The sequence below is a fragment of the Phytophthora sojae genome (assembly GCF_000149755.1).
Source record: "Phytophthora sojae unplaced genomic scaffold PHYSOscaffold_5, whole genome shotgun sequence".
Lineage (NCBI taxonomy): Eukaryota > Oomycota > Peronosporomycetes > Peronosporales > Peronosporaceae > Phytophthora > Phytophthora sojae.
In genome coordinates, this window is record NW_009258119.1 from 2,564,897 (window position 1) to 2,581,592 (window position 16,696).

Here is a 16,696-nt window from a genome sequence, read left to right on the forward strand (position 1 = left end):
GTGGCTCGTGCTGCCGGTATGGCTTCAGCCGCCTGACGTAAAAGGTCGCATGGAGGCGCATGCTAGATGGAATATCTAGCGTGTAGGCGTTGCCATGCCGTGCCAACACCGTGAACGGCCCGATGAAGCGCCGACTTCGAGGCGAGCAATCTCGCTCTGAAGTCGGAAACTGCATGTTTGGCAGGTTTTGAGTCGCTAACAAAACCAATGAACCCTTCTTGAATTCATTAGTGTTTCCCCTACCAACATTATCTGCGTTCAGCTTCTGTCGGTCGACAGAAGCTGCGATAGCGTCTTGGACAAACCGAATGACGGCTTGTCTGCGCTGCACGAAGTTGATTGTGTCCGAGCTGAATTCGTTCAGCTCGTTTCTAGCAGTAGGCCCGGCCTCTGCGTTCGTCTTCGCGGTGTCTGTGCCCTGCACAGACGCGTACTTCTTCTTCTTGCGCGTAGTCGCGGCTGACACTGTGCAAGTGTCAGCGGCATTCTGCGGCTGCTGCGTTGATTCTGCGGCTGCTGCGTTGCAGTCGTAGATCCCCCCCCACTTAAGGAAGGAGCCACCATCCCGAGTAGACTCGGGAGGCGTGGGTGCCTGACGGTATTCACGTAGAACGGTGTATGCCCGGTCGAGGCATGCACCGAGTTGTTAATGGCGAACTCCGCCATCGGGCAGGCACTCGTTCCAGTGTTGGAACGAGTGAGCGTAGCTCTTAAGCACGTCTACGAGCACGCGGTTCGCGCGCTTGGTCTGCCCGTCCGTCTGCGGATGGTCCGCAGTCGACATCGAAAGTTGACTCCCAAGAAGTGTAAACACTTCTTGCCAAAGGTGTGCAGTGAAGCGCGGGTCCCGATCCGACAGAATGTCGATCGTGTTTGAACACCATGTCAACGAACAGACGCGCCGTCTGCTTCGCAGTCACTTCAGCGGGTACTGCAGCAAGATGTACCATCTTGCTGAAGCGGTCAACAAAGACCACAACGCCCGTGTTCCCCTGGCTGTCCGGGGGAAGACCGAACACGAAGTCCAAAGACATGGACTGCCAACACTCCCGTGGAGTTGGTAGTGACTGCAAGGGAGCCTGCGCGAAAGGCGCAGACTTCACACGTTGACAAACCTCGCAAACACGGACGTACTTGCGCACCCATTTATACTGGTGGGCCCAGTAGAAGTCTCGCGTGAGAAGAAGGTATGTCTTCTCACGGCCCGGATGCCCCGCAGTCGGTGCATCGTGATACTCATACATGATTCTGAGTCGCAGGTCATGGTCATTGGGCACGACAACGCGGACGGCGTTGTCGTCGACTGCACTGTAGAGTAATAACCCGTCGTGCACCCGGTAACGGTGTGCACGAGCACGAAGATGCTTCGGCAGCTTCTGACGAGCTTAGTCAGAAGGCGCTGAGCCGTAGGCCAGCAAGAGCTTCGCGTACGCGCACGACGCGTACGCGACCTTCACGTCGTCCAGCAGTGACGACGTCGGGGTGCTCGATCGCATGGCGTCAATGGCATTGACGTCGGCATCAGTCGTGGCGTAGTCAGGTCGACGCGAGAACGCGTCGGCCACCACATTGAGTCTTCCGGGTTTGTACTCAACCCGGAAGTTATACTCTGCAAAGAGTGAGAGCCATCTCGCCATCCGTTGCGAGATGTGCGGCGACTTCACAGCCGTCCGCAACGACGCGTGGTGCGTATAGACCACGAACGGTTTGCTTCCGAGTAGATACACTCCGAACTTCGCGAGTGCGTACTTCATGGCAAGGAGCTCCTGGTCATGTACCGGGTAGTTGCGCTCAGCTGACTTCAGCTGACACGATTGGTAGTAGACGACACGATCACGACCCTCGTGATCGTGCTGCATCAACGCACATCCGATTGCGAAGTCGGATGCGTCACATACAACGTGGAATGGGCGATCTTGGTCGGCCACCGCCAAGATCGGTGCCTCAGTCAAGCCCCGCTTGACTGCATCGAAGGCCTGCTGGCACTCAGCAGTCCAAACTCGGCGTCCTTCTTCAGGAGCTGTGACAGCGGGCGTATCATGCCCGCGTAGTCCTTCACGTACTTGCACAAGTACGTGGCCAAGCCAAGGAACTGCCGCAGTTCCTTGACGTTCGACGGCGTCGGCCACTCATTGATCACTCTGACCTTCTCAGGTCCAGGGCGGGCACCGTTCTTCCCAACGAGACACCCGAGCACGGGTATCTCGCTCGTCCCGAAGATACACTTCTTCAGGTTCGCATAGAGCTTGTGCTTGCGCATGAGCGCAAGCAGCTTCCGGAGATGCACCTTGTGCATCTCAACATCGCTCATCCCGTCCGCAGCCCGGCTGTGGACGAACACATCGTCGAAGTAGCTCGGTCCGAAGTCGCGCAACAAGTGCGCCACGCACCTGTTGAAGGTCGCAGGGGCGTTCTTCAGACCCTGCGGCATCACTAGCCACTCCCAGAACATGCCGCTCGGCGTGCTCACAGCCGTGAGAGGGATATCGCTCTCACGCATGAGGATCTGATAGAACCCATCGCGCAGATCAAGAGCACTGTAGATAGTGCTCCTGGCCATCGAATCGATGATAACATCTTTTCGAGGTATCGGCGTCTTCGCCGGTATCGTCGCATCGTTCAGCTTGTTATACGCATGAGCGATGCGCCAACCGCCCTGTGGCTTCTTGACACAGAACGTCGGAGCACTGTGCGGGGATTTCGATTCCCGCACTTGTCCAGCTTTACGACGACTCTCAAAGAAGTCGTCGATCGCCTTGACCTGCTCTCGCGGTCGTGGCCACTGCCGCGTGACACAGTACTTCATCCCCGGCACGAGATCAATCTCGTGCTGGATGCCCTTATCATGCGGAAGCTCCGCAGGAATCTCTTCCGGAAGTACGTCCGCGTACTCCCGTAAGATCTCGTAGTAGGGACTCGTTGAAAACGAGTCCCAGCTCTGCTCTTCAAAGCGCTCCTTCTTCGTCTTCGCACTGAGAGTGTCCTCGCTCTCAGTGGTGGTCTCCATGAAGAACTGCCTGAGTTTTTCATTCTCGCTCTTCGTTCTCTCGGCGTCCGAGAGAATGCATATTTGCTCGATGCGTCCATCGTACAAGTCACGCGCGAAGCGTTTCCAGCTCATGACTGGAAGCGAAGTCAACTCCGACGCTTGCGTCGGAGGGTTAGCGAGAGTCATCTCCCTGTACCGGAACCCGGCACAGGTACGCGTCAAGACGTTCAACGTCTCGACGTCCGGCTTCTCCGCCTCCGTCTGCCCGGCACACATTCCTTGTAGCGTCTCGGCCCCAGGCCGAGACTTGCGCAGCGACCTTCGCATGCGCCGTCTTCTTGTTTTGCGGAGCCCGGCTCCGCTTGGTTCTTGACCTCGTCCAGGCTCAGCCGTGGACGGGTGTTCGTCTTCAGTACCCCCGGCGGGTTTATCCCGCGGGCGGGCGACTTCAAGCCCGGCTTGGTCGCCCGGCGCTTCGTCGTGCAGCAGTGCTGCACGACAGCATGCAAGTTTTTCCGGTGCGGGACGTTTGCAATCGTCCGCACCACTTGCAGCGTCGACTCCCGGAGCCGACACGCCATCTTCACCTCGACGCCTGTTATTGGCGGAGCCCTCCGTTACGGATGATACGTCGGCTCCCCGAGCCGATGAATCAAATTCACCCAAGCCATCGACTCCCGGAGTCGAAAGCCATCGACTCCCGGAGTCGACGGCGTTACGTCACCTTGGCTCTTATTAATGGCCAGACCTGATCCAATCAGATTCGCGTCAGCCTCCACGGCTGAGGCGTGTGACTCGCCTGCGTCATCCGTGCCCCTTGAGGCCGGAGACTCTTCCTGATTCGCTGAAAAGCGGGTGTCGACCTCCGAGGTCAACACATTTCCTTCATTAGCTGTTGGCGGCAACGCCGACGCTAGCTGCTCTTGCGCGCGTGCTCGCGCGCGCCCAGGGCGCTCCGGGACAGCGGCATTAGGCGCTGTCTCGAGTGGGGAGTCGCGCGCACCTGTCGGTGCGTGCGTAGCGGCAACAGGGCCATCGCTCACTGTTCCGCTGTCGCGACCGAAGCGCACGAGAGTGCGCTTCTCCCAATCGATGACCAGATCATGCCGTGCAAGCCACGGCATGCCCAATACAATGCCAAACTTATCGTCCAGATCCAGGACGATAAAGGTCTCGACAAACTCTTGATCTTCATACGTGAAGCGCACGCGTACCATGCGCTTCTCGGTCTTCACGACGGCACCCGTTGCCAGTCGTACTTCCAACATACTTCGAGATATCTTTAAATCCTCGAAGTCAAGCCTTGATAGACTTCGCAGTCGAACAAAGTTCTTCGACGCGCCATAATCTACCAAAGCACGGAGAGAGCCGCTTGCTCTCATCAAGTTCACATTCAGGATGACAAGGTCAGGCTTGTAATCTTGGTTCTTGCAGTGATGATGAACCTCACTGGGGGCTGCCGTCCTCAGTGTCGCGTGTCCAAGGTCGACACGCGGAACTGCATTACCAGTAGGGCGCCCCGCGCCTACTGGGTTCCAGCGTTTATTGTTTGTCCGCGACGATGCCCGGCATCGCCGGGTCGACCACCATCTCGGTGCACGGGTGCCGTGCACTCTCGGACATAGTGACCGATCCTTCCGCAACAGAAGCATCGTACATTACTTCCTTGTTGCTGTTGATAACCAACAGCCGTTGCATTCGAGAGGTCCATTGGTTCCGGACCTCCCGCTATCGCGACCGGAGGCGGTTGCAGCCTCAGCGCATTCGCATGTAGTTTAGCCTGCCTCAGACTAAACTCCTCCTGCATCGCAAGAGTAATCGCAGCTTCGAGAGTACCTGGGTACTCACGGAATAGATAGGTCTTTAAAGGCCCATCTCTCAGACCCTTTATGAACGTGACGACCTTGGTCGCCTCGTCTATCGGGTTGGTCACAATGTTCGAGACCAAGTACCGTGCTCTTTGCGCGTAAGCATGGACATCATGCCTACCCTGCTGCAGGTCGAGGAACTCCGCCCTCGACCGGAACTCGTTTTGCGGTGGCTCAAACGCTTGTCTGAGCTCTTCCTTGAAACCCTCGTACGTGCTAAAGCACGTAGGATCCGAGAGTCGGCGTCCATACGCCCAACTTCTCGCTCGTCCGCCAAGGCATGACATGGCGAACGCAACCTTGGACAACGGGTCGACGACACGTCGAGCCGCAATGGCAGTGTCGAGTTCGACAAGCCAACGGAAGAGAAGCTCGCCCTCTCTTCCGACGTAGTTACTCACGTTTAGCTTCAACGATTGTCCACGCGGTGTCGTCTCCGACGCCTCCGTGGTAGAGGAAGCAGCATCACGCGGCTCCTTCATGATGAACCCCAGAGCAACATAGTGTTGCTCTGTCGGCGATAGCGTACGCAGCATCGCAGCTACTGCCGCCTCCCCAATGACTGTTGACAGTCGTTGGAGTGCCTCCCACTCTGGATCCGACAGGTAGAGGCAGTCAGCGCGTGCAACATGAGTTGCAGGCGAGGTGGAGCTTTCGATGGGCACCTCCGTGCTCATGAAAAGGTTCTCGACTCCTCGTCCGTACAGCTCCGTACGAACGTTCAGGTAGTCGGTCGTTGGACGGACTACAAAGTGCTACGAGGTGTAATGGGCCTACTTTGGCTCACTACTTTAGCTTACACGTGTGCGCGTGTATGGGAGGAAGCGTAGCTTAGCTTAAATTAGAGTTAATTATACTCGGGCCTCCGAGTATATATTAATCCAAATAAACGATCCAAATAATGTTTTGGGGTTAAAATGAGAACTGCTATTTTTGTTTTATGTTTCTGACTTCCACTAAATGTAATATTCTAAGATAGGAATTCTGCCAACCAGTCGTTGGCAGAATTCCAATGCTATGCATGTCGCTCATTGGCTAAGAGATGCTGCTCTCAGCCAATAAGAATCCTAAGTCTCTATGGACCACGCGTCGTGGTGGTCGTAAATATATGTAGCCCTTGGTGTGTCTACACCAAGGTCGAGGAAGTCTTTCGAACCTCTAACAGACGTCGTGGCTGTTTGAGTTACAAGTGACTGTAGCCACTTGTGCGTGTAACCCTGTTACATCAACCGACTGAATGGTTACGCTCGTAATGCTGGCCTTCAGTTCGAGAATGGTGGTCGCGATGCGAAGGACCATGTGCAGCGGTTCCTCGAGACGTGCGGTGACCGAAGCCTCGAACGCCGGCTTTGCCCCGTTCGGGGAAGGACATTCACGAACTCGAGGACATGATCAACGACATCTTGAAGTCTGAAGAGCGTGGGCGAGACCAACCGCGTCGTCGTGATGACCGTCACCACGAAGCTTCGCGTGACAGTTACCGTGGCGACCGCGACCGTGGATACGAACGTCGCCGCGAAGACTCGCGCCATGTTCCGCGCATTTGGCTAGCTGAAGCTTCGCTGTCAGACTTGCCCGCTGAACGGCAAGTCCGCGGTACCAAGAGTGGTTGAGCTGAGCGCTCGTCGCCACGTCGTATCCCGTACAGCGACAGCGAGAGTGACGCCAGTGATTATCATTACTCCGAGAGCGATCCGGTGATGGCGGCTACAGTGACGTTAGCAGCTCTGGCGAGGAAGGAGCTCACGTCGCTGCTGCAAATGAGCGCGAGCGACGCCAAGCAGCTGAAGAAACGTACGCGCGCCCTGACCAACGTCAACGCAAGGGTGGTGAACCCGGCCGAGGATTCGACCGGAGTAACCGCCACTCCGGCCGAGACAACCGTGATGGTCTTCCGCGTCAGTGCGGACCGTGCGCAGCTTGTGGTGGAGCCGGGCATTCGGCTCGCTACTGCTACCGTCGCTGCCGACTGTGCCAGCAGGTGCATGACATCGGCAAGTGCGAAGCACTTCAAGCCCTCACTTCGTTCAGAAAAACGAAGGCTGAGAAGAAGGACCTCTCACCAGAGCTCCAAAGCCTAGTCTTCGGTGGCAATTTAAACTAGGCAGCCCGCCAACTGAAACTGGGTTGGTCCCAATCGGGCTGCCACAATTAGCTGAGCCCGCGATTGATGCAGACTGTGTCTACGCATTCGTGGGCGAAAGCAAACGGCCGAGCGACAAGGACAAGGAATGTGTGAAAACGACGGAAAATGAAAAGGAGAGAGGGTAACCCTCGGTGGAGGTGTAACAAGTGAAATGAATGATGATGAAGATGATGAAGATGACACCGAGGCTTGGGTCGCAAGTGCGGTGCAAGAAGGACACCCTGGCCGAATGCCCAGTGGGGTGACGAAGTTACTCCCAGGCGAGAGGCTGGGGTGGTGGTCCGAGCAGAAGTTCGGCAAGAGAGCTCGGATGAGAGCACTGGTCAAGGGCGCGGTGAATAACACGCGAACGAGGATTCTATTGGACACTGGCGCGAATGTTAGTGCGGTCTCCGAACGGTTCGCCAAGCAGTTGCGGTTGCGTGATATCCAAGGTCACGGCCGCTGTATGGAGGTTAAGGGTTTTACGAAAGGAACCATGGCAACCGAGAGACGAACTCTCGTGAAAGTAACCCTCGGCTGGAGCAGAGTGTACGAATTCGAATTGTGGATTATGGATCATGACGCTGGTGTGGATGTAGTCCTCGGCACCGACTTCATGATTCCTGCAGGAGTGCGCTTGGACTTGTTCCACGCGACCGCGAGGTTGCCGGACGAGGTGAGTATTCCACTCATTAAGACGCTGAACATGCTGAATGACCAAGATGAAGGCCCGCACGTCAACGGTGGTCCGTCCGAGGACCTAACCATTGAGAGCCGAGAGTTCGCAGAGTACAGAGTACCGAGGCGTCAACCACCTCTGGATACACACGAGGTGTGGGTACGTCGCACGAAGTCTCGGTTGCCTACGGTAACGAAGTTTCGGCGAGGCAAGGTCGAGAGAATGCGGTTGACGAACGTGTCGAAACGTTTTACGGTTTGCCGTGCTCACTCACCTATGCTAATGTGGGTACCGATCGGAGATCTTCCGAAGTCTGAAGGTTATGTTCGACTCAGCTCGGAACGGTACGAGGACTGGCAGAAGTTGGCGTATGACGGAAGTCGGGATGAAACGGTGTTCAAGCGTGAGTGTGATGCATATGCGGATTGGCTGGCCTCTCAGCCTTCGGCTGTGGAGCGACCGGAGTATGCAGTGCCGGCCGGAGTGTTACCCCGGCCGCCCGAGGCCTCCCAGACGCACGGCCACCAGCTGAGTTGTGCCGAGCAATGGGAACGTGAAGTCGCTAAGCGTGAGGAGCAGGAGCAACTCGCCACCGACGGCTCACCAGTGGGTGATGATCCGGTGGCGCTCCCTCCCGCGCACGTGGAAGCCGATGATACTAGTACCGAAGGTTCAATCGAGTCTGAGAGTGAAGGAGCTTCGGATGCCCGCATCGATGGCGACACCTCGGACCTAGGGGTGAAAGCAAGCCAAGTGCCAGCCGAACCCTCTGACGTAACGGAAGATCGTTCAGACTGGGGTGACAGTGATCAGTCCCCGGGGTCCGAAGACTCAGTCCAAGATGAAGACTCGGCAGCAGTGCTGACACGCAATTATCTGTCGGCCGCCGCCGCTGTCGACGTTGAGGATGGAGAAGCTGACGTCGAAGCTGGCAATGCCCGAGCCGAACACTTGCCCAATGAGATCAACTTGGAAGATTACGCTCATGAACTAGCTTTCCTGCCCGACCTTACAGAAGCCTCGGTCCCGGAACTGGACTACTCGGCTGAGAATGTCCGGCACCCGGAACTGAGTAGAGGACGGCAGGATCGCTTAGTGAAGATTCTGGAGAAACATGAGAAGATCATGATCTCTAGTGGCAATGCTCTACCACCGCCTGCGTATGGTGTAGTGTGCGACATCGATGTACAGGGCCATGCGCCTGAGCACGGAGGATTCCCCTCCGACACCTCAAGAAGCTTTACGATCTTTTGCGAGGTTTGCTCAAGGCCGGTCTGATCGCGTTCTCCAACAGCTCATGGTCGTCACCGATCGTGATTGTGCTGAAGAAGAATAGCGTGGATATCAGACTATGCATTGATTACAAGATGGTGAACGCAGTCACCGCTATCATGGAGTATGCAATGCCCCTTGTGGATGATTTGCTCACAGACCTGGAGAAGTATCTGGGGTACTGCTCGCTTGATGCGGCGAGTGGGTTCTAGGCAATCATGATGACACAGAGGGCTCGTCAGATCTCTGCTTTGGTGTGTGCACTGGGTCATTTCGAGTGGCTCAGAATGCCCTTTGGGCTTAAAAATGCACCTATGATCTACCAAAGAATGCTCGACAACGCTCTGTGGGGGTTTGTTCAGCCGAAGGGTGGCTGGAAGCATTATGCGCGTCTGATGGCAGAAGCTCGACGCCTCGACCGAACAGTCACATGAAGAGTCGTCCGACCCGGACCAGTCGCCTACAAAGTTTGAAGCGGGACTTGGAATCGGATCGAGTGAAAGCTCGGTCTCGGAACTAATCAACAGTCCTATTGGGGACATGTTTGCGAATGGAGAGCCCGGCGAGTCTTCGTTGGTGCCGGTTTTCGAACGGCGTTCGTTCGTTGACGATATTTGCTTTTTGGCGGCGAGTCTTTCGATGCATGTCTAGCGACGCTCGATCGACTCCTCGCCCTGTTCGAGGAATGTCGGATCAGCGTGAGTTTCACCAAGAGCATTTTCGTGCAGCCCAAGGTGGACATCCTGTCTCACGAAGTGTCCCGGAGTGGTATTAGAGCGGACCCTAAGAAGTTGAAGGCTATCACCGAGCTGTCCTTCCCCAGGTCCAAGAAGGGAGTGCAAGTTTACCTTGGCGCTCTGAACTACTACAGTCGCTTCATACAGGACTTTCCTGTCTATGGTGCCGCGCTCTACCAGCTGCGAGAAGAAGACTTCGCACCAGGGGGTGACCTCTCTGCAGCCAAGCGAAGCTTCGCGGCATTGCAACGAAAGGTCGGTGAGGCACCTGCCCTCCGACACTTCGACCGTGACCGAGAGGTCCATGTGACGCTGTTTGCAAATGAGTGGGCAGTGCGCACCACGCTCATGCAGGAGCACGATGGCCTGATGCACCCGGTGCGTTTCTGCGGCCGAGTGCTCAAGGACGCCGAGGTGAACTACCACCCGGCGGAAAAGGAGGTACTGGCTTTGCTGCAGCTGTTGAAGGTGTGTTACACCCAACTGGCCGGTCGGACCATACATGTCTACACGCGGTCTTCGACGCTCGACTGGGTCCACAAGTCGAAGACACTCTTCGGACGTACAACGCAATTTGCCGTCTTACTGTCTCCGTGGATTCTAGTGGTGCAACGAGTCAAGGAAAAGGATTGCGCCTTCGCGCAGCTTTTGCAGTCGACGATCACAAGCTTCGTTGACCTCGAAGACTCGTTGGCACCAGTGACCCCTCGAGCCAAAGGCTCGCCGAGTGTTCGGATGGATCCGCATTTGCTTTATGCACGGTTGCTACGTACATACAGTGGCTACGTACTTTCGTTTGATGGCTCGGCGAAGACCGATAAGTATGGTGGCTACGACAGTTGCGCCTGGATACTACGGCGACTTCCTGAATGGAGTGTAGTGATCGCTGTGAGTGCGTATCTCGAGACCACGACTGTAAACCTCGCTGAGTACACTGGAATGAACAACGGGGTCTCTGCCGCCCTAGAACATGGGGCCGAGGACTTAGTCATCGTCGGGGACTCGAGACTCGCAATCCAGCAATCCCTAGGGGTGATCGCTTGCCGTAAGGAGTACAACTGAACAAGCACAAGGAACTGACCACGAGACTTCGGTCCGTGAAGTACTTACATGCTATCCGAGAGTTCAATGCAGCTGCAGACTCTTTGGCGAGCGAAACCTTAGAGAAGAAGGTGTCGATGACGGTGAACAGCGAAAACCGAAAACGAGAGTTGATGGAATTGAATTGGATCTGAGAAGTGCTCTGTGAACCGTCAGCCGAAGCCTCTGAAGCTTCTGGAGAAGGCGTAACGCGTCACGGGAACTCGATATGTGTGATGTATACGCGTGACAGTGACCGCAGTAAGAATGTTTTCGATTTTGTACGGGATACTGGACATGTAGCCGCGGTAACGAGGCAACAAGCCCGCGCGCGTGGGAAACAAGTACGCTTTGCTATTGAAACTTCGGGTGATGAACCAGAAGAGGAAACCGAAGGAGACCAAGCTAATAATGTCAGCAACGAAGAGTCCAACGAACTTCCAGACCAACCGAGACCTGACGCAACGGTGGTCCATGAACCGAGTGCTGACGACATCGACCCACTAGTGGTGCAGGAAGAACGGCGCAGGCGCATTGGCACAGCCCAGGATAAGGAGCTCCGGTGGTCAAACCTCAAGACGGTGCTAAAGGGAGAAGAAGCGCAACTTGCCTACAAAGCTGCACGCGAAGGCTGGGAGATGGCTGACAAGTTCGTGTTAAGCGAAGATGGCTTGCTGTATTTCCTTGGTGCGAACCGTCGGTGGGGTCGCGACCGGGCCGAGGAGACGACACTACGTCTAGTGGTGCCAACAACGATGGTTCAGGAGATCCTACAGAACTGTCATGACTCGTGGGAGGGCGGTCACCAAGGTATCATCCGATCCTACCACCGGGTCAAGGCTGACTACTATTGGATTGGCTTATTCGCCGACGTGGAGAAGCACGTACGTTCGTGCCCGGACTGTAGCTCAAGCAAGAGTCGCCCGCAACTACGTGGGTACTCGCCGGGCAACATCTTGTCCGAGCGCCCGCTACAAATTGTCTCGATGGATTTTGTGATACCCCTACCGAAGACTCGGCGGGGCAATTCTGCACTGTTACTGTTCCAGTGCGCGTTCACTGGATTCGTCATGGGCAAGGCGATGGCGGACACATCTGCACTCTGTGTAGCACAAGCATTCGAAGAGTGCGTGTACCGAAGGTTCGGAGCGCCGTCTCTGATCAGGCATGACCGAGCCCGCGCTTCATGAGCGAGGTCTTCCAAACCTTCGCCGAGATGATGCAGTTGAGATCTAGGGCTACGTTGAGCTATCGGCCACAGGCTAACGGCCAGCAAGAACGCTCGGTCAAGACCGTAATGCAATCGGTGCGAGTGTACGCGGAGGACCCGCTGCAACAAGACTGGGATGAGATTGTGGAGAAGTTGATCTTCGCGATTAACAACTCGCAGGACGCCACGAGGAAGGACACACCCTTTTACTTTGTGCTCGGATGGGACGCAAGGCCCACCTTCCGAGCAATGTCCTCATCACTGAAGCGAGGTGTCGGGCGACAATCCGATGCGTTGGCGTGGCGCCGAGAGGTCAACAGGCTACAGGAGGTTGCGTTGGAAATGGCTAAAGAGTACCAAGTAGTCGAGAAAGCTCGACGTGCGCAAAATCATAACGAGGCTTTGAGCCGAGCGGAACGTGCTGCGCTTCCACCTTCTGCGACTGGTGAAACCTCGGAAGATAATCCGACAGGTGCAGAGGGTGAGGGTGACACACCAGACCCCGCACCGAAGTCTCTCTTCCAGCCTGGTGATCGTGCGTGGCTTTACATGGAACGCGTCAAGCCAGGATTGACCAAGAAGTTGGCTCATCGATGGCATTGTGGAGTTGCGGGATCGGCCAAAATCTGGTTAAGGCCCGATCGAGCTTCCCACCAGCGCCCAGACACCGACTAACGGAGGGGGTCCCCCAACGATCCGTGATCGGCTGAACTTGTTCCCACCTTGTGTACCCGTCGGCGGGCTGGATCTGCTCTCTCGGGGCTCCGAAGATGCAGCACTTGGTGAAGATCGAATGTCTTGGTGTGACGCGGGGATAGGTTGTGGAGCAGCGCGGGAATCTTCGCTCTGCGTCCGAGTATACGCTCCGATCGAGGGTTGTTCGCTCCGATCGGTCGGCCTGGAGTCGATCCACGGCCTGTAGTTGCCTTTCCTGAGTTGCTTGCCGCTTCCTACAGCGGGATCGAGGTCGATTGAGAGACGCAGCGATCGCCGGGCAAGCAGTATCCGGTCGATCGAGGACTTGCACACGAGAGAAAGATCACTAGAGTAGGTCAAGCTGGCCAATGTATTGATCCAGTCTTAACCGTACCGCTAGTTCACTACCCGAAGTGTCAACGCTTGCCGAGGCCAATGCAGTTCCTGGGACTTGACGAGTTGAGGGTACTTGTGGTCTTCTGTGCAAATTGCGTTCTGATTTATGTTTAGCTGGTGTCTCTCTACCGCTACCATCTCATCTACCATCCTACAACTCCACAACCACTGGATTCTTGTCCTGACTTCGTTCTCCATGTGCATCCCATCGTGGTCGATCCCCGATCCCCGATCAACCCACGATCGCCTCCCGATCGGCGATCAACTCTCGATCGACGACTTGTGCCGGTTGCCGCACGCCGCCGATCCATCATCTTCCGTCCTCGGCCGTCCTAGATCTGCGAGATCTGTCGTCGATCGGGGCTTGGGTTGACCCCGAATCACGCCACGGTTCGAGCACGATCATCCACAATCCGGCTTGCCACATGTCCTGCCTTACGCGCCGGCGTCATCGGGCCACTTGAGATCTCCCAAAGAACTCCCTCTGATCCACAGATCCTTGCTGCCTGTCTCTCGATCGCTGATCTCCCATACTTCCAGTCGATCGGCCCTGCCGCCTTTCTCAGAGAACAATTCTTATTCAGCACTTCTCCACAGCATGGTCCCTTCCGCAACAAGCAGAAGGGTGACGAGTATACGTACGAATTGGATTTGCCTGACAAGAGTGGTTATCGGTTCTACCCGGTGGTGCATGTGTCTCGGATGAAGGCGGTGAACGAGTTTGGCGATCGACCGAAGACTCGACTCGCCGCTGAGGTTACCGAGGAGACGCGACTAGACTTCGACGAGGAGTTACTCCCGGAGGATAGTTGGGCACCCGACCACCTGGCGGGCGAGTATGAGGTTGAAGCCATCTTGGATGACCGAATTCGTCTCTCGACGAGCACTGAGCGAGCCGTCCGAGAGTTCAAGGTGAAGTGGGCCGGCTATGACGAACCCTCGCGGGAGCCCGCGTCGAATCTGTCTTGTGGCGGACTGCTGTATGACTATCTACGCGAGAAACGACGTGACCGAAGGTTGCAAATGGTCCAAGTCGCTGACGAGGACTAGGTGCACCACTCTCACAATGATGAACTGCCGGCAGGGCTACACAGCCTGACCCAGCAGACGAAACATGTTACTGCGGAAAGAAGATTGTATATTTGTATGTTGAAGTGGACAAGACTTGACGAGGTGGAGATGAGAAACTATGGAGAACAGCTGAAGAGGGACAAACGACTACTGAATTGCATGGGCGAGCTAGTTATACTACGAACGAACTGTCTGAATACCCTGATCTAGCTCGACCTAGACATGAAGGAACAATGGAGAACTGGAACGAGGCTTAGGCGTCCGAAGACGAGGCAACCTTGGCCAAAACGCGGAGACGCGCAGCCTGAGAAACATCGGCTTGCGCGACAGATTGATCAGCAACACTTGGAGGCGAACGTGGCGCGTCAACCGGAGTCTCGCTGACTGGGGCCTCCTCAACAGGGGCCTCCGAAGCCGCGACGCGATCTTGAACCGAGTCCTGCGTTGCCGTTGCTGCATCTTGAGCTCCTAGCGCTTGTGTAGCTTCGTCCGAAGTCTCTTGAGCATCCATGGCGCGGCGAGACTCGTCCTGAGCCTCTTCCGAAGACTCTTCAGCAATCGGAGAATCGATCTCTTCGTTCAGCTCCTCGACCTCCTCCTCTTCCGAGACATCGTCCTCACCTGGCTGCTCTTCCTCCTGCAGACCGAAAGGAGGCCCGTGAAAGTTCGTGAACTCACGCACCCACGGAGCCGTAACACGGCGAGTGTCCAGCACTGGGTTGACCGTAATAGCTGTCGCGACTTCACGAACAGTCATGCCACGCGGGACGAAGAGGGGAACCCTGGGGTTACACGGAGCGAAGGTTATGTTGTACGGGTGCTCGGTTGGCACATCGGTGACGCACCAAGCCGACCATCAGCTAAGCGAAGTTTGCGAAGCGTCGTTCCGAATGTTCGCGGAGCTCTTCGACCGCAGCCTGCACCTCGTGGTGGACGATGTCTTCGACAGCGTACCACTGCGCAGAAGAACGCGGAGGGAGCCCGAAGCCTAACGCGAAGTGGCAGAGAGCGGATCACCGGTGCGGCAGAAGTGCGCAGCACTTGCCGAAGGCTCGTGCAGAGGACTGGAGTCGGGCGAGGACCTGGGGACCAGCTGAGTACACGCAGGGTCCGACGAAGCCCCGCTAGCGGGCTGCATAGCGGGAGTTGGCAACGTCGGAGCCACTGCACTCGAAGCCGAGGTCTATCCGGTGCTTGCAGCCGAAGCATGGTGCGCGACGACCGATGGTGCGGCCTGGAGACCGCCCGCCACTCCACGTGCTCCTGTAGAGGCGGGAGTTGGTGACGGAGCAGCTCCGGCGCTGCCAGCAGCACCAGACGATGGCGCTGAAGCTACAGGAACTGCAGCCGAAGTCTGCGGCCGTCGGGACGCCCCGCTTGCTGACGCAGAAGCGGGAGTTGGCACCGCCGAAGCCTCCGAGGCCGGCGCCGACGAGTCGATGACCTGCCCCGTGGGGCCACGCAATTGAGTGTCCTGCAGCAAGATGCAGCAAGTTGAAGACGGTTAGACGCGATGAAGAGATCAAGCACAGCACTCAAGCACCTCGCACGAAGACTCACCTGGACGACTGGACCGAGGTCCGGGAAGGTGAAGGGCGGCGCGCTGCCAGGACCGCCAGAGGACTGCATGGCGCCGGAGCGCAGAGAGGCACGAAGGCAACACGGCACTCACCACTTGGGACGGCTCGGGCCGAGTTGGGGGCCGCTGTGAGATCGGGAAATGACTGCGGCCGGGCGAGTTCCGGCCGAGGTCTAACTGCCTTGAGCTTGCGAGTGATGGCTGACCGAGGGCTTTGATTGGTCGGTCACATTCCCCGCGCTTTAGTGCCCAGAAGGTTGATAGAGACTACGGAGTGACAGGAGGGTCTCGGCGGGTCAAAATAAACCGCCTGCCGAGGCCTCCGAAGTTTCATAGTGGGTACACTTTATGCCCAGTAGGAGTTCGGATTAAGGACGAAGTTTCGTCCGGTTGTAGGATCAGCTCGAAAGCTCGGTCCACACTTGATATTTGTATAGACCTTAGGGATTAGCTATAGGAGAGGTCCGACAGCCTCTAAACCATTAAACAGAGCAGAATTCCCCCCCCCAAGCCACACAAGGGTCAAGTCCGTCTACGGTAAGTCGCTAAGCTTAGCGTAGGGTCTGGATACACTCGGCTGCACGGGGTATGTCTGCCGGTGAGCATAAGGTGCATTGACCGAGTGTTCATCCTGGTAAGGCCAAGAGTGAGTAGGTGGCCGAGTATTGGGAGGTATTAGAGACCTCTGTGTACAGTTGTACGTTTGACTGGGTGTGAGGCAAGGACCCCCCCCCCAGTGTATTTGACTTCTAGCCGAGGCTTCGCCCGGCGCCCCTGTAAGAGGCTTCGATTGGCCTGGTACCCTTCCTTTCTGAGGGAACACAGAGGTTTAGTGCGAAAGTACGAATTACACATTGCATCCTAGCCGTAGCTCGTTGCTAAGGGTGCTCTTATATTTTAACGAAGGGTAAACCTACCTGACCCGCAACACACAGGGAGGCACAGTCCAGCCCGTATAAGGGATCGGACCTGGTCTTCAGGTTTATTATCC

At 56.4% G+C, this 16,696-nt stretch overlaps 1 protein-coding gene across 1 annotated transcript; it reads right to left on the bottom strand.

Moving 5' to 3' along the window:
• Positions 1–14,379: 14,379 nt before the first annotated feature.
• Positions 14,380–14,883, bottom strand: PHYSODRAFT_249163 (hypothetical protein; the record flags this gene model as incomplete). Its single annotated transcript, XM_009530595.1, has 1 exon — positions 14,380–14,883. The coding sequence occupies one exon, from the start codon at positions 14,881–14,883 to the stop codon at positions 14,380–14,382; it is 504 nt and encodes a 167-aa protein (XP_009528890.1).
• Positions 14,884–16,696: the final 1,813 nt, after the last annotated feature.